The sequence below is a fragment of the Neurospora hispaniola genome (genome assembly GCF_033458365.1).
Source record: "Neurospora hispaniola strain FGSC 10403 chromosome Unknown B0T23scaffold_9, whole genome shotgun sequence".
Classification (NCBI taxonomy): domain Eukaryota; kingdom Fungi; phylum Ascomycota; class Sordariomycetes; order Sordariales; family Sordariaceae; genus Neurospora; species Neurospora hispaniola.
Window position 1 is genome coordinate 1,322,486 of NW_026944414.1, and position 19,878 is coordinate 1,342,363.

The 19,878-nt window shown below is 50.2% G+C and overlaps 7 protein-coding genes across 7 annotated transcripts; 1 reads left to right on the top strand and 6 right to left on the bottom strand.

Moving 5' to 3' along the window:
- Positions 1-130: 130 nt before the first annotated feature.
- Positions 131-2,469, bottom strand: B0T23DRAFT_432653 (uncharacterized protein; the record flags this gene model as incomplete). Its single annotated transcript, XM_062840393.1, has 2 exons — positions 131-1,966; positions 2,029-2,469. The coding sequence occupies 2 exons, from the start codon at positions 2,467-2,469 to the stop codon at positions 131-133; spliced, it is 2,277 nt and encodes a 758-aa protein (XP_062688854.1).
- A 2,169-nt stretch (positions 2,470-4,638) lies between these two features.
- Positions 4,639-7,515, top strand: B0T23DRAFT_245824 (glycosyl hydrolase family 92-domain-containing protein). Its single transcript, XM_062834119.1, has 4 exons — positions 4,639-5,911; positions 5,962-6,112; positions 6,163-6,228; positions 6,280-7,515. Exons 1-4 carry the CDS (start codon positions 4,818-4,820, stop codon positions 7,438-7,440), a joined length of 2,472 nt encoding a protein of 823 aa, XP_062688855.1. The 5' UTR covers positions 4,639-4,817; the 3' UTR covers positions 7,441-7,515.
- On the bottom strand, positions 7,515-9,192 carry B0T23DRAFT_245820 (DUF218 domain-containing protein). The gene is made up of 2 exons (XM_062834118.1): positions 9,087-9,192; positions 7,515-8,991 (listed from the first exon to the last, which is right to left on the bottom strand). The coding sequence occupies exon 2, from the start codon at positions 8,853-8,855 to the stop codon at positions 7,590-7,592; it is 1,266 nt and encodes a 421-aa protein (XP_062688856.1). The 5' UTR covers positions 8,856-8,991; positions 9,087-9,192; the 3' UTR covers positions 7,515-7,589.
- Positions 9,193-9,435: 243 nt separating this feature from the next.
- On the bottom strand, positions 9,436-10,680 carry B0T23DRAFT_326424 (beta-lactamase superfamily domain-containing protein; the record flags this gene model as incomplete). The annotated part of the gene is made up of 2 exons (XM_062835560.1): positions 9,436-10,447; positions 10,511-10,680. The coding sequence occupies 2 exons, from the start codon at positions 10,678-10,680 to the stop codon at positions 9,436-9,438; spliced, it is 1,182 nt and encodes a 393-aa protein (XP_062688857.1).
- A 1,789-nt stretch (positions 10,681-12,469) lies between these two features.
- B0T23DRAFT_456970 (uncharacterized protein) lies at positions 12,470-13,118 on the bottom strand (the record flags this gene model as incomplete). The annotated part of the gene is made up of 1 exon (XM_062841273.1): positions 12,470-13,118. One exon carries the CDS (start codon positions 13,116-13,118, stop codon positions 12,516-12,518), a length of 603 nt encoding a protein of 200 aa, XP_062688858.1. The 3' UTR covers positions 12,470-12,515.
- A 692-nt stretch (positions 13,119-13,810) lies between these two features.
- B0T23DRAFT_245884 (uncharacterized protein) lies at positions 13,811-14,909 on the bottom strand. The gene is made up of 3 exons (XM_062834120.1): positions 14,324-14,909; positions 14,097-14,259; positions 13,811-14,027 (listed from the first exon to the last, which is right to left on the bottom strand). The coding sequence occupies exons 1-3, from the start codon at positions 14,546-14,548 to the stop codon at positions 13,936-13,938; spliced, it is 480 nt and encodes a 159-aa protein (XP_062688859.1). The 5' UTR covers positions 14,549-14,909; the 3' UTR covers positions 13,811-13,935.
- A 287-nt stretch (positions 14,910-15,196) lies between these two features.
- Positions 15,197-17,125, bottom strand: B0T23DRAFT_389541 (uncharacterized protein). Its single transcript, XM_062837815.1, has 2 exons — positions 17,103-17,125; positions 15,197-17,012 (listed from the first exon to the last, which is right to left on the bottom strand). Exon 2 carries the CDS (start codon positions 16,927-16,929, stop codon positions 15,682-15,684), a length of 1,248 nt encoding a protein of 415 aa, XP_062688860.1. The 5' UTR covers positions 16,930-17,012; positions 17,103-17,125; the 3' UTR covers positions 15,197-15,681.
- Between the last annotated feature and the right edge of the window lie 2,753 nt (positions 17,126-19,878).

The window sequence follows — 19,878 nt, forward strand, 5'->3', positions numbered from 1 at the left end:
CTCATTCGAGTCTTGACCGCTTCCCCTGACGGTTCCCCTACCGAGCTATCATCCGTTACTTGCCGACCCGCCGAGATTGACAGTGCCGTGTGATGTGAACGAAAGCAACAATATGAAATGCTCTGAATACTCAAGCAGAAGACGCAGCAGCAGCAGTAGCAGGGGTCAAAATTAGCACCACCCAAGCCACCTTTCCCTCGCCATCCTTCAAAGCCGTCCAGTGACTAACCAACCTCCTACCCTTCGTCTGCTGTTCCTGTCCCTGTCCCCAGTGTCCCTTGTCCCCCTGTTCTTCCACTTTTGATGCTGATGCAGCATCTTTACCTCCGCCACCGCCTCCACCGAGTCCTCGAAAGGCAAACATGTTCCCGAGTTTCTCAACGGCCCCGTGCTCCTTCAATTTATCACTGAACACCCTAGAGCTAGACGGCCGATAATCCGAGCTTGCTGCTGACAAGGCCCCGTCTCGTGTTGCTGCTGTCCTTCCTTCACGGCCGACGTTACTACGGCTGCGCGCACGGGCTGAGGAGAAGAGGGAGGGGGGTTTGTCTGCGGCTTTGGTATCTCTTGAAGGAGAAGGGATAGTGGTGGATAGGGCGGGATCATGAGCAAGCGTTGATATTTCAAGTGAGATGGACTCGCCCGCCGCCACGCTTTCGAGGACGGTAGATCGGAAGGTCTTTTCTATCAAGTCGGTCGAGCTCGTGGCACATACAAGGAGCGAGAAGATGGACCTGGATTGGACGATGGACGAATCGTGGCCCCTTAGGCCGAGGAAGCCAAGGGCTTCGGTGGAGCAGAAGGCGACTGGGAGGTGTGGCAATCGGGAGTGGCGCTTGTCGTTGGTCTGATGGGGAAAGATGTGAAAGGAGGTTGAGGGCGAAGGGACGTAGCGCATCACGAAGAAGCATGAGTAAGGTGTGCTTGTTGGCGTGGGTTTGGGTGGTTCGGGTTCAACTTGGTAATGGTCGTGGAAAGGATTCGAGATCCCCCAGTTTTCCATGTAACCGTCCATGGGCGAGGGCGATGGTGACTTCCTGGCATTCATGAGAATGGTCGGGTCATCTGGCTGGCGCTCTGCATGGCTGGTGTCAAGTACGTTCTTTCTGGGACGGAAGCGATCAAAAAGACGCTGTCGGTGTGATCGTCGAGGTGTGACCGGTGAGTTCTCGCCCGGGGGACACGAGTCTTGGATGTGTATGGCAGGTCGCTGAGCTGAACCAATGTAAGATTCTGTGGATGTGCTGGGTAAAGAGTTCTCCTCTGTGGGTGTATCAAAGTTGAGAAGGTCCATGATCTCCTGGTGACTTGTGCCCATGCCCTTCGATATGTTGATCTGACCACCGAGACAGTAGCGCACGATACCGTCTTCAACTAGAGGACAGATGAATAAGAAGTTCCAGAACGGAGTTCCATCTTTGCGATAGTTGACAATCAACTCAGTGTGTTCTCTTCCCATAAAGATCGCATTCCGCGTTCGACGTACTGCGTCGCCGTTGGTGGAGTTGCCTTGCAGAAACCTGCAATTCTGTTGGAGAATCTCGTGTCTCTCAAAGCCAAACATTCTCAGGAACCCTTCAGAGGCATAGACTATAGGGTTATCTGGCTTCCAAGAGTCGGTAAGACAGAAGGCATTGCCAAGGCCAGGGTACGTGGACTTGAATGGGCTGGAGGAGGAGGGCTGAGTGACGGATAAAGAAGTTTTCAGACGGTTGGCGAGCTGAGACTTGACGAACTCGGGATAGAGGTCATTGACGAGCCGTTCTTCAGCTGCGACCTTGGCTTCTCGGTACAACCTTTCCAACGACGGCAATGCAGTCCGAGCACACTGCTTAGTATTTGTCTTGAAAGCAAGTGGATATGTGTAAGCAGGTTCTATGGCAGATCTTGCCGGAACTTCCAAGTAAGTTGTGATATGATTGATCAGGCTTCTTAGGGTGTCAAGTGCGCCGGTGTACTGCTCCGTCTAGAAATTCGATTGTAAGAGCCATGAATTGCTATCATGTGACGATCCGAGGATTGACATACCTCTAACATGAGCCCCAAGTCCACAGAATAGTTCCTAAGTTTGGCAAAGTCGCGCAACTTTCTTCCTACCTCCGGGTCCGAAAAGGCGATTTTGATCACCGTACGATCAAACAAATTGGGAAGTGACCCAACGGATTGTGCGTATTCACTCGAGGCCACACTCGTAGTGCCCCCCAAGGAGATGGTATCGATGGTGCTTACGGCATCAACATCCTTCTGCTTCTTCCAGTACCAAGGTGAATTCATCGGACTTTCCGACCTGCTGTCTGAGTACTGACGGAACGAGGACTTGGTGGTATGCATTGAGAGTGCCGAGTCGCTTCGTAGTCGCACATGCGTTTTCTCAAGCTTCAGCTTTGGACTTGCCGGTGCAGGTGGTGGTGATAATGCCGTCGGATGGGTCAAGGTTGCCGTGGTGTTGGATTTGTAGGGCAGCACCATCGAAGTGTTTGACTGATCACTGCCGCGCCTTTCGAACTCCGAGTCAACACCATGTGGTGAACAGGGAATGGAGTCAAGTGTGCCTCTCCTAGAGTGCCGCATAATTGATATCGGACTGAAGTGCGTGGAGGGTTTTCTGAAGACGGAGTATTCTGGTTTTTCGTCTTGATGAGAGGATGAAAAGAACCCGAGATTGACCACGAGATATAAACGACAGACACCAACACCTTTCGGACCATATACCCTCTTAGCAGAATCGAGTTCTTGGAGACTGTACGTATAGCACTTTTTGCTGACTTTCAGTCGTTTCTCGTGTGCCTTCAACCATGGACGTTCTCACTAGGCATAGACCCCACTTTGATCGAAGCAAGAGGCGAAAGAGGCGACGATCCGGTCCTTCTTCCTGAGTATGGACTTTCCGATCATCATTCCGTATTGAGGACACTTTTCTGCGAAGAGCCGTGGTCACCCGTGGATGAGATGACATCCGGCGGTACGGTTCATTGAAAAGAGTCGAGTGCAAACGGGCAATCCCTGATTCCAAAAGAAAAGGAACGGGGCCCATCTCGGTCATAGGGGTCCAAGTGACTTTGCTTTTCACCCACTGCGAGTGAGTAACGGCAGTTCACCTTACCCGGGGTACACCTAGGCTTGCCTGAGTGCCACCGTGCTAACCTCCGTGAATAACCAGCCAGTCTTGCCGGGAAAGGTACGTCAAGTCATCTCAAGCGTTTGCATCGAGGATTAAGACCGCCATCCATGCCATGTTTCAACCGGGTCGTTGCAGAGGGCCGGCCACCTGGCTTGTCTTCCATGAGAAGATTCCATGCCACGAGCGTCAACACGAGTGTTTCAAGCCGCGAGCCAAAGTTTCCTGATGATTTGACTGGGGATATCGTGAATTGGTCATTCCATTTTTGTGGGATCATCGCCGAAACTTCAGCGATGGCGTTTGGCGGCCGGATCTGGAGATGAAAGAGAGCCTAAAGGCTGTCCTGTGAGGTGAGTCCCACTTCCCCAATCGAGGGATGTCTTTTGTATCTCGTTTGCCATAACTGGGCGCTGAGAAGGTCGTGAATCATGAGCATCGGATACTTGCTCGTGTCGTCCATGGAGCGGAAGATTGGTGACTAAGGCCGGTTGAAATAAGTAGCAGGTTTCCTTTATCTCCAGTCGTCTCATTGCGTGGTTGATGTTCGTAGCTGCCCGGACCAAACTTGAAAAGAACGCGAGATAGTTATTGACGGATGGAAGTCAACCGATGAGGTCTCGGTGTTTGACGGGGGATTTGATGTGCAACCGGGCAGCATTATCGGAGCCTGGCCGGTAGAAAAGACGGGACGGGTTGTCCGGGCCGCCCTCCCTCTGCTGCCCGGCCACCCGATTCAGCAGAGCGCTGTAGCCCCGCTCATAAACCTAATGCATCCTGGACCTTCTGCGGGGAGCTCCTCAGCGCGATATCGCGAGGGGTATGCGCCCTGTATCTTAAGCTTAGCTTCCCGTCCTATGTTCCATTGGCTACGTCTAGGTCGTCCCCGCCTCTTCCAACTCGACATCAACCTCATCAGACATGGCGATTCCTCCATCAGTATCAACTGTCGCTGCTGTATACTTTCCGCTATTTTGTCGTATTCAACCCATCTGTGCTACCTCCATAATGCAATTGCTACGCTACAAAGCATGTGCAATTCAAGCACTGCTCTCCGACTCTCCTGCGCGCACAACATGGCGGGAGTGCCTTGACTGAGCTCGCATTGGTGATTTCGTCCCACAGACCCTTTGCATGACACTCGACCACGAGACGATCGACTTGGAGATACAGAGCACGACCGCAGAGTCTATCAAAGGGCGTGATACAAAGGTTGTAACTAATACTGGCAGTTGGTTCCGCCAGATGGTCCAATACCGGTGTCACATCTCTGCCCACGAAGCCTTCATCATACCTACACCTACAAACAAGTCGCGATGGACGTCTTGGAAGGAACAGTAAGTGTAGAAGGGGAAGGCATCAGAGGGCTTGAACGATGTCGAGCGATCAACGGCTGCGCGTGACTTCCCCCGCTCAATGATCCCGGAAGTTTACTCCTGTTGCTACTGTGATAAGAGTGTGCTTGACTATGGCTCCTACCGGTTGACCTGGTGTTGTGCTCAGAGACCTGCACGGTCAGGGGTTCGATCAGGGCAACCGACTTTGAGGTTAGATTTAAGACATGGGATGAACTATATCCGCCATCCCGGTTCGGTTACTCTCCTCACATAAAGCGAGGACTGTTTCTTGTCCTTCTAGTCCCCTCCATCCCCATATACTTCGTTGTTTATCTTTACCTCATGGCTGTCTTCTGTTCACAATGACATTATTGCTTTCCGCTACTTTGGTGCTCCTTTCCGCAGGCCGAGCACTTGCCCAAGATACAGACGATATCCTCCAATATGTCGACCCATTGATTGGCTCAAGCAACGGCGGAAATGTCTTTCCCGGAGCCTCACTCGCATACGGTATGGCCAAGGCCGTGGCTGACACGAACAGCAGTTCAAACCAAGGTGGCTTCACTCTGGATGGTGCCCCGGTTACTGGTTTCAGCATGATGCATGATAGTGGTACCGGTGGTAGTCCATCTTTGGGCAACTTTGCCTTGTTCCCCTATACTAGCTGCCCCGGAGGAGACATTAACCGGTGCGCGTTTCCTAAGAAGACGAGAGCCAATTTTGGCGGTTTCGACGAATCCAGCGTCTCTGCCAGACCTGGGACATTCGGAATCGCACTGAACACCGGCATCCGGGCAGACATGACAGTCACTCAACATACCGCTCTGTTCAGATTCACGTTTCCTGAAAATAGTACCATGGGTGAAGCCGCGCAACCACTCATCTTACAGGATCTGACTGATCTGTCAAACTCGAGGCAGGACAATGGAACAGTATCAGTCAATGAGAAGACGGGCCGCATCACGGGGAGTGCTCGTTTTCTGCCCAGCTTCGCTCAAGGGAACTACGTCCTTTACTTCTGTACTGACTTCTCCGGTGCCGAGATCTTGGATAATGGTATCTTTGCGGACAGCAGAGCCAGCACATCCGTCAAGAACATGACTATCTCCAGATCCATCAATGGCTATCCTCTTCCGGGCGGTGCATTCGTGAGGTTTAAATCTGGAGTCAAGCCGATTCTGGCAAGAACCGCCACGAGTTTCACCAGTGTCGAACAAGCGTGCAGACACGCCGAGTCTGAGATTCCCGACTTTGACTTTGATCGGATATCACAAGCAGCAACGGAGCAATGGCAGGCCAAGATGGGCGGAATAAGGGTATCGACAAAGGGCGTGGATAAATCCTTGATCACCAACTTTTACAGCGGTATCTACCGCACTCATATCAATCCACAAAACTACACCGGAGAAAATCCGCTATGGTCCAGTGACGAGCCATACTTTGATTCGTTCTACTGGTATGTGCTCCCAGATATCCCCAGTGTGTATTCTCCACTCACAATCACAGCATATGGGATCTGTTCCGTTCCCAGCTCCCGTTTCTCACCATTACGGACCCAACGGCAGTCACTCAGATGATCCGCTCCCTCATTGACACGTATCGGCACGTGGGATGGCTTCCCGACTGCAGAATGAGTCTCAATAAAGGCTACACACAGGTATTTGCATTATGTCCAAAGTAGAGGACTCTTCTGACCAGCTCTCTTAGGGTGGTTCGAATGCAGATGTGGTACTGGCAGATGCGTACATCAAAGGTCTTGAAGGAGGAATCAATGTACGTCTCAATCTATTCATGTCATTCACCATCCATACTAACCTATCTAAGTGGGAGGATGGCTACGCCGCTGTTGTCAAAGACGCTGAGGTTGAGCCATTCGACTGGTGCTGCCAGGGACGCGGTGGCCTCGACAGCTGGCATTCTCTCGGTTACATCCCCGTCCAAGATTTTGACTGGAAAGGCTTCGGTACCTTAACACGATCTATCTCCCGTACGCTCGAATACGCCTACAACGATTTCTGCATCGCCGAAATGGCCAAGGCTTCTGGCAGGACTGCCGACCAGGAGAAGTACACCCTTTCGAGCGGTAAGTGGCGCAACCTCTACAAAGAAGATCAGACTTCCTTCTGGTGGAACGGCACCGACACTGGCTTCACGGGATTTTTCGAACCTCGCTATCTCAACGGCACCTGGGGCTATCAGAACCCTCTAAACTGCTCCAACCACGACGACTTCAGCGTCTGCTCCCTGCAAAACAACGGCCCAGAGACATTCGAGTCCTCCATCTGGGAATATGGCTTCTACGTGCCCCACGACCAAGCAACGCTGATCAGTCTCTATGGAGGTCCAGACCGCTTCGTCGACCGCCTGAGCTATCTTCACGACCAAAACATCACGTACATCGGCAACGAGCCGTCCTTCCTCACGGTGTTTCAGTACCATTACGCCGGACGACCGGCTCTCTCCGCCAAGCGTGCTCATTATTACATACCCGAGTTCTTCGGCACCACTCCCGATGGTCTGCCGAGCAACGACGACAGTGGTGCGATGGGCTCGTTTGTGGCCTTTACCATGATGGGTCTTTTCCCCAACCCGGGCCAGAACGTGTACCTGATTACTCCGCCGTTCTTTGAGTCGGTGAATATCACGAATCCGTTGACGGGCAAGATTGCGAGGATCAGAAATGTCAACTTTGATCCCAGTTATAAGAATATTTACATTCAGAATGCCACGCTTGATGGGGTCAAGTATAGCAAGAACTGGATCGACCATAGCTTTTTCACGGAAGGAAAGGAGCTGGTTTTGACGCTTGGTGATAGAGAGAGTGATTGGGGTACGAAAGTGGCTGATCTTCCTCCGAGCTTGGGCGAGTATAAAGGGTATGGAAACTCGTCGTCTTCTTCTGGATATGGATCATGGCATGATACCGCCGGTAGTAGTGCCAAACGGATCAGGAGTTGGTTGAGGGGGGATTTGGAAAGCTTGTGACAGGTTTTTTTTTTCTTCTCTCTTTTGTCAGTATGGTTAGCGACTACAGGTTTTCTTTCATGAAACATAGTTTAATTGCCATCACTAATACCCAATAACCACCCTACAAAAACCTTTTGCAATGCAAGCATTACCCAAAACTCCCTTCCTCAAACAAACCAAAACCCCTCGGGTAAATGCTCCCCGTACCCTTCCTCCTCCACCAACCTCCTCCCCGCCTCCCACACATTTTCTGGTATCTCCATTTTAACCTGCCACCCCTTCTCCCCATACTCTTTTATGCGCACCAAATCTCCCACCATGACGTTAATCACCAGTTCCCTTCCATTCCCACTCTCCTCATCAGGATACTCCTCCCACTCCAACGGCGGACTGGTCACGCTATAGTTTACTTTTTCTTCTTTTTCCTCTTTTTCTTCATCTTCCTCAATTTCTTCTTTTTCTTCATCTTCCCCTTCCATTCCCACCCCTGCTGCCCCTGAAGCCCCCCCTGAAAAAGAAGAAGAAGGAGAAGAACAAAAAGAAGAAGGCCACTGCCTCCCAAACGTCCCCCACGTCCTCCGCTCCATATACGGTTTCTGCACCAGCAAAAAGTCCTTTACGTTGATCCCTCTCTTTTCCAGTAAGGCATGAGTGAAGCGCACGTTTTCGCCCGTGTTGGTGGATTGCTCTTCTATGAGGATTGCGGAGGGGGGCACGCCCATGGAGAGCGCAATGGAGGCGAAGATGGAGGCTTCGGATTGGAATTTTTGCTTGTCTTCTTCTTCTTCTTCTGCTTGGGGTCGGGTGTCACCTTTGGAGGGTGTGGGGGTGGTGGTGGTGGTAGAGGAAAAAGGGTCGCCGGTCAAAGAACGGGTCAAAAGGCCGGAGTGGCCCGAGAAGAGGAGGTACTGGTAGGCTTTGCGGGGGGTGGTGATGAGTCCGGTTGTGCTTGTGCTTGTGCTTTGCTGCTGGAGGAAGAGGAGGAGGTAGTGGTGGAGGAAGGAGGAGGAGATGGAGGAAGAAAAGTGGTGAGAAAGAGATGGGCGGCGTAGCGGGCTACGCGGAGGTCGATGGAGCAGAGGGTGAAGATTATTCGAGTTGGCTCCGAGTCGTTGTCTTTCAAGTCTGATGGGTTTTGGGGAGTAGGAGAAAAGGTGGGAAGGGGCATGTGCATTCGGTGGTAGTTGTATATGGTGCGTGCCCAGTTGTCGATTTCTCCTGGCGTTGGTTGCCCTTCTTCTGTCGGTGTTGGTTATGATAGTTGTATCGGATGTGGTGGGGGTGCCAAGTATGTCGGCCGGGGCAGGAACCGAGATTGGGGCCGTGGACGGAGCTGTCGTTGTGGCCGAGGCGGAGGCGGTGGAGAGAAGGGACGGGCCGGGAGCGGGGCCGTGAGTGGGGACCCCATCCGGGGGATGTTGCTCTTGCGACATCTTTTGATCGCTTGCTAGATGATGGGAGGTATGATGCTTGTGATGAAGAAGGTATGATGCTTGTGATAAAGAATTTGACGCAGAAAGAACCAGAGCAACCTCGACTGGTGACAGAAAAGAAGTTGGCGGGCCGCGACTGTTACGTGATCTTTGTTAGTGAGAAGAGAAAGGTTTGTCGCGACAAGAAGTCGCTGCGGAAAGTGATGATAGTGAATGGCCGATGACACCTACCTCTAGGTACTATTGACATTTCAGCCATGACAAGGCCCAGAACTGGGCGGGGGTAACACTAAAGGCCGAAGGTGCTCATGACCAACCAACCATCACCATCTGTATCGGCAGCCGCGTTCCGAGCAAGATCACCACAAGATTGGATACAAGATAGGATGCTGACCACCATGAGGTTTTTCTGATATTCACACTGTCAAATCGTCAGAGAAAGACCTACCTGTTCATATGCATAGCCCTTCCCTTTCCTACCTACCTATCGTACAGAAACCTTAACTTGTTAACCTGGAAGCCAACGCCACGCTCGGGTATCATCCCCAATCCCATGTGCGCCGCCGATTGGAGGAAGCCATCAAAACTCCTTGGTCTCGCCAATGGCACAGCTATCAAACACTCCCGTCTCAGGCATTCCACTCGTCTTCAACGCCTCCTTCAACAACTTGGGCGGCTCCTCCACCTCCTCAATGGTCAACACCCACGTGCCCCAGTGGATCGCCATGGCCTTCTCGCACTTGGTGTCCTTGAAGATCTCCACCGCATCATATGGGTTCGAATGCAAGCCACTCCACATCCATCTGGGCCTGTACGCGCCAATGGGAATCAGACCCAAGTTAAAGGGCCCGCGCAGCTCACCAATGTGTTTGAAATGAGGGCAGCGGGGTAGTGAGTCGTACTTTGGTCCGTAGTCGTCTTCCTCCGCCGGCATCTCCGGTACGGCGCGGTAGCCCGTGTCACCGCCGAACCAGACTGACTTGCCGCCTGACTTGATGGCGAATGAGCACCACAGAGTGGTGTCCTTGTCCCAGCCGGTGCGGGCGGAGGAGTGTTGGCATGGCAGGCAAGAGACCTGGGCCTCGATCTCTTCCATGGTCTCCTTGCCGTCAGAAGTGCTAGGCTTCTTGATGGTCAGGGTGGCGTCCTCCCACCAGTCCATCTCCGTCACCTTGTCGATACCCGTGTCGCGGAACCAACTCGCCAACCCCAAGCCGACAAAGAAGTGCGCGTCCGGGTTGTTCGCCGCGAGCTCGCGCACGGTCGGCTCCGACAGGTGGTCATAGTGCGAGTGCGAAATGACGATGGCATCCAGCTTGGGGATGTCGGCCAGCCTGCACGGCGGTTGGGTGTACCGCTTGGGGCCGAGGTAACGGCTGGGTGCGCAGCGATCTTCAAAGACGGGGTCGAAAAGCACACGCAGGCCGTTGGGGTACTCGACATAATAGCATGCGTGGCCGAGCCAGGTAGCGCGCAGGGCCTTGGTGTCGCTGTGCTGCGCCTCAGACTTCTCTTCCAAAAAGTAAGGCTTGATGACGGGAATCTGAACATTTGACAAGTCGGGAGCTGGCATTTTGCCCTGGAGCCTTGACCTGTTCCCGCGTGTTAGCGCAATGAATATGATGGGTCGGCGCTATGATGATGATGCTCCTTACAAGAACATCTTGCCTACTGTCTGGAAGGTGTTGCGCAGGACACCGGCAGACGGGTGCGGGTTCTGGAACCCGATGAGTTTACCCTTGGAATCCCTGACATGATGGCTGGTGGCATCCCCGGGCGCGACACCCAATGTGGGCTTGGACACGGTTGCTGAGTATTCGGCCATGGTGTTGAATGATCTCCTTGATGGTGGTGGTGACGTCTGGGCTGTTGAAGAGTTATGGGATGGGTGCACGGGTGATCCAGATACTAGCAGATGAAGTGCGCGGTTCGTCGCAACTGTTGAAGTCGACGACCATCTAGACCGACATGCTGCCCCTTTAATAATAAATGACACCGGCAGTCCGGATGGCCTTGACGACAATAATAGCTTTAGCTTGTCCGACCGCAAACCCGCGGAGACATATCGGGAGCTGCCACTCATTGAGGATGGCTCTGTGGTGTGGTGTCAGCCCCCACTTGTTATAGCCTCTAACAGTAAGCTAGCAGCAGTGTCCGTAGACAAGCGAGGCGGACAGCGCAAAATGAATGCGGCCGCGTTAACAAAGTAATAAAGCGACCACCAGACGGACGCACTTTGCCCGTGTATCTCTTTTTTTTTTTTTTCTTATCTTCCTTCCCACACTGCCGTGCACCTCACTCAGAGTCCGAGTGACCGTCTGACTGGAGCGCGACGACCGTCAAACACAGTTCAACACAACCAACCGAACTCGATTCCCCTTCTCTGAGACTTTTCAGCTCTTTCACCCCGTACGTTCCGGTCCTGTCAAATTGTGCCGCGTGTGGCGTTGGGGGTTGAGGGTCAGGTCGGTTGGTTTTGCAGCGCTCGCTGGTGGTTGGTTGATTGACGGTGCCCCGAAAGCAGTAAAAGCTCTCATAGACGTGCTCTTTTTTCCGCCAAAGAGAAACAAAACACAGCGCAAAAAAAAAAAAAATTAAAAAAAAAAATCAGTGCCTCTCCGTTCTCCGAGTCTTGGCGTTGTTCGGGGTCCTTGGCATTTCGAGACGACGTAGTGTACAACAGAGAGGGGTTTAGGGTTGTTGCCCGTTGCAACGGCGACACCCCGGCTTGGTAGGGCTTGGCGTCAACGATGATTTAGGGGTCAAAGTGAGGTTGGTTCATTCCTGAGCAACTTTGACTTACACACATGAATGACCATGGAAACCTCATTGACCCGCAACGGCTGCTATCCAGTATCCAACCACCAAAAGAAAAAGAAAAGAATAAACGTGAGGAAGCTCTGCCCATATCATGTCGGATATATTCTACTCGAGGCAGTCCTGGCCTTCTTAGGGCTGTCTCAATACCTCCATGCTTTAAGAGGCCTGTTAAAGGTGGTGGTCAACAGTTAGGGCATGTTTATATTAGTCGTGGAATTTGGTGTTATGTTCGTTGTTAAGTTTACTGTCAACATGATAACCTGTTGCTGATATTGTACGTCAACCCAGATATTTCCCAATTTTTCTCCAAAGAATCAAAGAAAAAAAAGAAAAGTCATAATGAGTGTATCATTGATCGTAAAGTAAATTGATGTTGTCCAATTCTTACTCATTGTAGTCCGAATCACCAAGTGTCGTAAAACTATTCAGAGCTGTAGAGTGAAGTAGAGGAAAACAAGCAGAAGACAGGGCATATGCTTGACACCAAAAACTACCTCAACCGCGGAAATCCAGGAAACGCAACTATCTTTTCAATGAGGTGTTCTTCTTTCTTAATACTGGCACCATTTTGTCCTCTTTTTTTCTCCCCAAAGACTGGCGACAACTGCTTGCACCAGGCCACTCCTCCCGCAATCCTCTTTATTCTTCACTTCCACTCTTTGGCTCTCCAGCTCAAGTGATATTCATCTCCCATCATGTTCCCTTGGTTCTTGCTTTTCCTCTCCACTCCCTCCATGTCCTCCCTCAGTCCCTCCTCTCCTTTCTACCCTGCCCTTTCATTCCCTTCTTTCCCACCCTTTCCATGTCATCAATCGAGGAACCGAAGATGCCACCTCAATACTAGGGGGCAACACAAATAACCATCGGCGGCGCACCCGGAGCCGGAGCCGGCGCAGCTCCCACAACACTGCTATTCGGCAACACCGTTCCACCGGGCATGTACGCGTATCCATTGACGACCTGCGGAGCCAGCTGGACCTGCTGAGCCGGAACCGGGTAATAAGTGATCGGGCCGGGGGGCGGCGGCGGGGGAGGAGGTGGCTGGGGTGCAAAGCCGCCCGTTAGGTAGGTCGTGGTAGTGACGGTGTTGGTTAGGATCGGCATCGGCGGCGGCGGCGGAGGCGGAGGCGGAGGCGGAGGAGGAGCGTGGAAGAAAGTGGTGGTAGTTTGGGCGGTGTAGCCGCCACCGGGGAAAATGACATAAGGGGAGGCCATTGTGTAGATAATAGGCGGCTGCTGGTGAGCTGTTGTTGCACCTTGTGCACCTGCTGCTGCTCCGGCGCCTGCTCCGGCGGCTGCTCCGGCTGCGTCTCCGGCTGCTGAATGCCCCTGATTTCCGGAAGCACCTGTAGCTTCGTTGCTGTCGAGTTCGGACGGCGGGGGTGGTACGGGCTCGACCGGTGGGACAGATTTTTGTTCTTCTTCGCCGGCTTCGCCGGACATAGCGTCGATTTTGCTGTACAGGCAGTCAGAATGAGGGTGTGACAAGCTGGAGATAAAAATTGCAGGTAGGCAGCTGGGGGTTTTGTAGGAAATGGGAAGGGGTTCTTACCCTGAAGCGCAAACCGTTGCTGTTGCTAAGAAGGATCCCTTGGATGTGTCAGACAAAGGAAAGCAGGGCACTGGATGTGTAATCACAGGCGGCCAGGGAAGAAGTGGCTCGATTTGGTTTGTGAGTTTGGCATTCAAGGGTCAGCAGTTTCGGCTGTGCCTGAAATACTTGGAGAGGCAGCTGTCAGAGTCTTGGGACCGGGAAAGGATGGAAGTGACCCCAATCCCAACACTCCCGCGATACCTAGCTCCCGTCGTTTATGGCGGTGGATCATGATACCTTGACTCCGGCTACGTGTTACCCTTTGTTCCCCAGGGCATTATACTCAACGCTGGGATAATCGGGGTCTGGACTCGTCCTGCTTTTCTAGATGTGGGCCACTTATTTCCCATATTGCTCATTTTGGCCGCATCCCGTTTGTGTCCCTCCAGATTGGATGAAACCGTCAGGGTTTCCATGGAAATGTGTCACCGCTTCAATCTGGGACCGGTGACGTTCTGTGTCCAATCTTGATCAATCACCAGTGCTCTCCAACACTTCACAGAACGGTAGGATATGTGGACCGGAGTGAGTAATTCGAACTTTTGATGTGTAATTTGAGTCGTTGTGATATCGAATAGTGTGATCACATCAAACGGCCACATCCATTACCCCCAAACGTGCCGTCTCTGGTGGCCTGGTGTAGTCCCCATGCAGTAGGTCTCCACTCTACTTCCTCTCCTCAGCAAGCATCTTCTCCGCCGCCTTGGACAAATCCTTCAAGGCATCCTGACGCTTGTACTTGGCATCCTCGATCACACCTACGAGACAAGATGTTAGCAATTTGAAGAACCAGGAGTTATACGAGCATGAAGTGTGTGTTTGCTTACCCAAATCGGCATCACTCGAAAACCTGGTACTCCAACGGATAAAGGTGGTGTTGGCAAACTCGCCAGAAGTTACAGGCCAGAGGCGGATGGTATTGACGACGCTGGAGTAGCTCAGCTCAGGTTCGGCATTGATGACACTGAAGGTAATGAAGTGTTCGAGGTTCTACACATCATTGAACCAATTAGCAACCAAAGCTCGCTTTGGGAGGACATGGTTAGTTTCTTACGCTGTGCTCGTCCTGCTTGACCTCAATGACATTGCCGTCCTTGAAGGTCCACCTCACAATGTCGGTCTCCTCACTAGTGCCCTTGACATGCTCGGCCTTGGAGATGGCAGACCAGAACTTGTCGAACTCCTGGAGCTTGATGAAGTGCCACACAAACGAGAGAGGGGCCTTGATAACGGCACTCTCGACGACCTCGCCAATGAAGCTGAAGGGCTTGCCAGACATGGTTGGATGAAGGCGTATTTTGTTGACGGTTTTTGGTTCAATTGGTATCGTGTGTGGACTTTCGAGATGATGTGACGCTGGCTTTGAAGTTTCGTGTGTTTGCAAGCTTGAAGTACTACAGCAAAGTGGTGTTTGTTCTATAAAAGGACGAGGGAAAAACGGATATTTGGAGTAAGTTGGAGAAAATTCCAGACACGTAGATGGGCTCGATGCTCCAATACGTCATACGGAGATCACAGCGTAATGATAGGATGGCAATCGCGGGGTCTGGATGCGGTTTCCATTGAGACAACGCACTGCGACTTTCCCGTTTGCTTGTATAGAGATGACTGGGTATCCGCCTTCCCTTCGATAATCTTTTGTCTCGGGCAACTGCTGGATATTCACCTGGACACCTCATCTTTTCTTACCGACTATCTCGCGGTGGTGACTGCCTTCATTGGATGATCCATGTCTTATACCTACCCTACCTATGAATGCAGTGGTCTTGGCGACGGAAGCTAGATCTGCATATTCGATTGGACATCTCTTGGCATAACTACCTACCTATCATGTCTTTATTGCATGGTCATCACGGTGTTAAGAAGGCAACTCGGTCACTGGTCATATACTTGGGATTCACGGAGACGTATTCATATATGAAAAAGACCACAATGAACTGATTTCGAGGAATGTTCAATTCAACATAGGGTATAAGAGCGATCCATAAGGCATGCTGGAAAAGGAATACTGACAGAAATAGGAAGTTTCGCCATATCCCCGCTCACCCATGCTCAGAAACCCCAAGCCAGCCAAGAACTCCATTGTCCATACACCATTTATGTCCCAGAATCACAGCTCAGCCTTGCCCAAAGACTTCATAATAAAACCCATTGATCCTTCGTACAACTCCGATTCTCCAAATTCTCCCAACAATGCGGTCCCATAATCTCCCTGGGTCCTGCGATGAGTACATGCTTTTGTCCCGGTCTCCAGTCTCCTCCCAAGTCCCAATCCCACATCGCAATCCCTTAATGAACAAGTTTTACTAATTCAGCACAGATGTTTGTTTTCGGAGTCGACCAGCACTCGAGTTTCTTGTAGGTATCGGCAATGGGCTGCTTCCTGAACGTCCGTCCAACAACCATCGGCGATCAGATGTTTCCTAATCCGAGTCCTCCCAAAAGCTCCGCCAACCTTTTGTCGTTCTTCTCTTGGCCAAGACCACCATCTTGTTGGAAGAACTCATAGCGCGGCATCGAGACCGTCTCCTGGCAACACATACAGATCCAATGAATGGTACTTAGATCTGCCCCTCCCTCTCTGTTTTGGAAATTATGGGCGTCGACGCCGGGACGAGCCATGCACTTGGGACACGGCTTGTAGTCCCGCTCACCCAGACTGAAGCGGAACTGGACCCACTCGTTCATGCGACGAACTTGCTCAAGGAATTGGTCCGCCCTGAGCAGCCTGTGGCCGAAACATAGATCCGCCGTGACCAGTTTCTTGCAGGAGCATCGGAAAAGCTTCTTGGCTGTTCGAAACATACTGGGAGTATTGTCGGCAAGAGCTTGCGCCAGCGAGTCCGAAGTGGGAGGCGTCGCGACAGGGAATGATGTGTCGTCGTGGTAGCGCATCATGTTCTCGGTAATGGCTCCATGCTCATAACCTTTCTTGAGGTTCTCCAGGTGCTCCGGGTCCCGTCCCAGTGCCGCTTCGGCTTCGGCCCAGCGAGATTCCTGTTGTGCCTCCTGCGCCGAACAAGGCGCGCAAAGGAAGGCGCGCGATTTTGCGATCTGGTCGTTCGTGAACCATTCCGGTAGGCCGTTGAGCACTAGCAGTCTGCTTTGATCGCTGCAGTGACCGCACAACTTGTGTGGCTCGAGATGGGTACGGTCGGCGCATGTTCGTACCACTCCGTTGTGCGCCAGTTGGGGGTCTAGGGTACAAGGAGGGACCGTGGTAGCTGGGTCAACACGGGCATCTCTCACACAGAAGCCCAGGGCCGCATAGCCTGAGTACTTGACATGCTCGATAACGGGCGAGCTGCACTCGGTAAACCCTTGATGGGCGGGAAATACTCTTGGAAGAGCCAAAAGTGAAGAGATGGTCGGAAGTCCGATGAAGTCGTTGTTCCCGGGATAACAGAGACCTGCTGGGCGCGGAGGCATGGGGAGTTGAGGTTGGTAGTAGATCCTGGGCAATGTGTCGTATGTCTTTTTCTCAAAGCGTCTTCCTGAAAGCTCGTCGGTGGGAACGGTAAGGTTGTGTATGTCTGTGCCGTTGGATAGCTGCAACACGCCAGGTCGCGGGCAGCCCCTAGGTCGGCGTCTGAAATCGCGGCCAACCGACAGCTTGCTGAGGAGCTGGACGAGATCTTCGGGGGATGATGAGGGTCCCATGGTGTAGTCTGATGTGGAGCGTGATCACTTTGTGGTGTCTTGGGTGGTAGGTGGTCGTGTACAGGGTGGTACTTGATGGCGGTCTTGCTGGTTGCCAGTGAGTGGTTGGTCAAGTAGTTCTAGAAGGAAGAGATTTGTGAGGGCTTACCCTCTGGTGGGAGAAATTTAAGTACCATGGAGGAGGGAGTTGGCTGTCAGTGAACCTTGAGTTTATACATGTTCGCATACACAGTCGCAACTGAATAGCAAGGCCAAGGCTGACTTTGAGTCACTGTCATCTGAACAATGAGAAGAACAGCAATGTTGAACTGGGCTGTTCAGGACGACGACACCTTGATCCCTATATGACCACTGCGACGACATAAACATTCACCGAGCTCAGGAGCCGCTGATGGGTAGGAGAACAATGGCATTGTTCTTGCGGACAGGTTGGTGTAAGCCAAGGGTGTGAGCGAGGCCGGTCGTGCTTTGGACGTGGCCCATTCTCTGGTGAACATATCAACTATTCGAGAGGAAATAAAATGACCTTGGTTGACGCGGTAGGCTGAACACCTTGGCTGTATTTTGATAAAAACACCTAGCCGAGGGAACTCAATACCTCGGAAACGGAAAGATCAGCAAGATTCGGGGGAATAAGGATATATATAATATGCCAGCTAGGTACTTGACTCGATGAACAACTTGGCTGACTTCGTGTGGGTGGATTGTGCGAGCCATGCAAAACAAGACGCAAATGATAACCCATCTGTTCATTTGAATGGTGAATGGTACGTCTAGGGAGACGGAAACCACGGGCGTAATGTACAGGTGTCATCGCCAATTCCAGATGGAAGAATATACCATGACCCCTAACTGATGACAAAACAGTCATCGCTGAATGCGGACAATAGCTTGAATCATCAATTTGATGCGCTTTCGCCATCGCATTCACATCGTATTATATACTCTGTACACCATAGAGGCTGAAGGCGTGACATGTGGTTGGGGGGAGTTGACAAAACTCGGGGCATCGTTAGAGGTGCGCTTTCGGGAGGTATTTATTCGCTGTTCGAAGGCAAATAATGTGATGGAAGCCAAAGGAAGTGTACAAGATATGGCAACTTCTCCACAGTGCTATAGGTTTGCTTATGGTAATTTTCTGTATGAGCTTGATTGCTTATGCGCCAGGTGGTGTCGGCCGGCAAAACACTGCACAAACACACTGAGATGGCGAGCTTCCTCTCTTCCTCTCCACAGCAGGCTCACTCCATCTGTGCCATGCATATTCATCAGTGAAAGGTGATGATTCTACACTCTGGTTGTCTGAAGTTTGCCGGATGGATTGCTGAATGCTTGCCGTGGTTTCTGCCTTGACGAATAGCGGTGGCCCGTTCGCTGTCCCGTCTTCCCACACACAAAATATGAGCTGTTTCCTGTGCAACGACTTGACAATGGCATTGAAGTTGCTCACCAGTGTATTCAGTTGTTAGGCCAGATATTGTTTCAATAATGGGCTTCAATGTTCGAAATGAGTTTTATGACAACCTACCAAGGACTGTCTCGCTAATTATTCGTTGATTAAGTTGCTTATCAAGCCACAGATCTCAAACAATCTCGAAAAACATGACGCCATCTAGACACCACCTCAGCCTATAGACCACCCATCCGCATCCCGGAGCGGCCGACATTGGTGATGGCGCCCGTCCATGGCTATGGATTTTGCGATACCAGCATTAAGGGATCGGTATCCACTTCAGGAAACTGAATGGATCGCGGCATGGCGAGGTGTCAAATGACCCGACCCCATACCCAAAGCTTCCTGACCCAGTGGTCCGTACATTTACATAGAAAATTAGTCCGACCTACCAAAATGAAAAATTAACACAGTTACTACAAAACGTATTCGTACAGAATTACTTCAATAGTAATATTAAGTAAGATTATTTCTCCTTACAAGGCCGAAATATATTATTTGTAATCTCTTTTTGTATAATACTTCGGCGATATTATTATGGACAAAATCGAATTCAATACTATTAATACTTCTACTTATATAAGGAATAATATATACGTAGAAATTTCCCTGTAGAGAAAAATCCCTAATCGCCCGTAGAAAACTTTCCCTATAGAAAAATAATTATCTATAGAAGGACTTAATATTAATAAAGTGTTATAAATATAGCCGGGGATTAAATAATCTAAGGGTAATTTAATTTATCTTTAAATTATTTTTAATTTATTTTAATTATCCCTACTATTATTAATTTTAATACTTTAATTATAATTATTAGACTTAAATTTTAAATCAAGAAATTATAATCTTTATAAATTTACCTGTATTGTAATAGAATTCGTCCTAAATAATATAACCCTAACCTTTACTATTATTACTATAATAAATAGGGGGAGGGCTTATAATAAATTTATAATTAGTATAAACTCTATAAAATATATTTTGAAAATTTACAATTATATTTAACCGCCTTATATAACGTACAAATAAATAAAGTAGAAGAATATATATTATAATATTACTTATATATCTTTTTTATCTATTAAATATTAATTTAAAAATTATTAATAATATATTAAGGATATATTAAAGGTATAATTAGGAAATTTATATTCCTATTCTTCTAAAAGGATATTTATATTAAACTATCCGCCTTTTTCTCTGCCTTATTATTTTATTAATTCCTTTATACCCCTCTATTTTCAAATTCTAATTATAAATCTATTAAATCCGAATTTTCTTTATCTTCCTACTACTTCTCCTACTATATCTCCTATTCATCCTCCTACTATTTATCCTCTAATTATTTCTCTTATTTATCCTCCTACTATTTTTCTTATTTATTCTCCTACTATTTATCCTCCGGTTATTTCTCCTATTTATCCTCCTACTATTTTTCCTACTTATCCTCTTACTATTTATCCTCTAACTACTTTTCCTATTTATCCTCCTACTAT

What these genes read in the sequence shown, in the direction of transcription:
- B0T23DRAFT_389541 (XM_062837815.1), bottom strand. Translation starts at nt 16,929, where the DNA reads ATGGGACCCTCATCATCCCCCGAAGATCTCGTCCAGCTCCTCAGCAAG.
- B0T23DRAFT_245820 (XM_062834118.1), bottom strand. Translation starts at nt 8,855, where the DNA reads ATGTCGCAAGAGCAACATCCCCCGGATGGGGTCCCCACTCACGGCCCC.
- B0T23DRAFT_245824 (XM_062834119.1), top strand. Translation starts at nt 4,818, where the DNA reads ATGACATTATTGCTTTCCGCTACTTTGGTGCTCCTTTCCGCAGGCCGA. An exon ending in TCAATAAAGGCTACACACAG is followed by an intron (nt 6,113 to 6,162) that starts GTATTTGCATTA and finishes CAGCTCTCTTAG; the next exon opens with GGTGGTTCGAATGCAGATGT. An exon ending in GTCTTGAAGGAGGAATCAAT is followed by an intron (nt 6,229 to 6,279) that starts GTACGTCTCAAT and finishes AACCTATCTAAG; the next exon opens with TGGGAGGATGGCTACGCCGC.
- B0T23DRAFT_245884 (XM_062834120.1), bottom strand. Translation starts at nt 14,548, where the DNA reads ATGTCTGGCAAGCCCTTCAGCTTCATTGGCGAGGTCGTCGAGAGTGCC. An exon ending in TCAAGCAGGACGAGCACAGC is followed by an intron (nt 14,260 to 14,323) that starts GTAAGAAACTAA and finishes AATGATGTGTAG; the next exon opens with AACCTCGAACACTTCATTAC. An exon ending in TTCGAGTGATGCCGATTTGG is followed by an intron (nt 14,028 to 14,096) that starts GTAAGCAAACAC and finishes CTTGTCTCGTAG; the next exon opens with GTGTGATCGAGGATGCCAAG.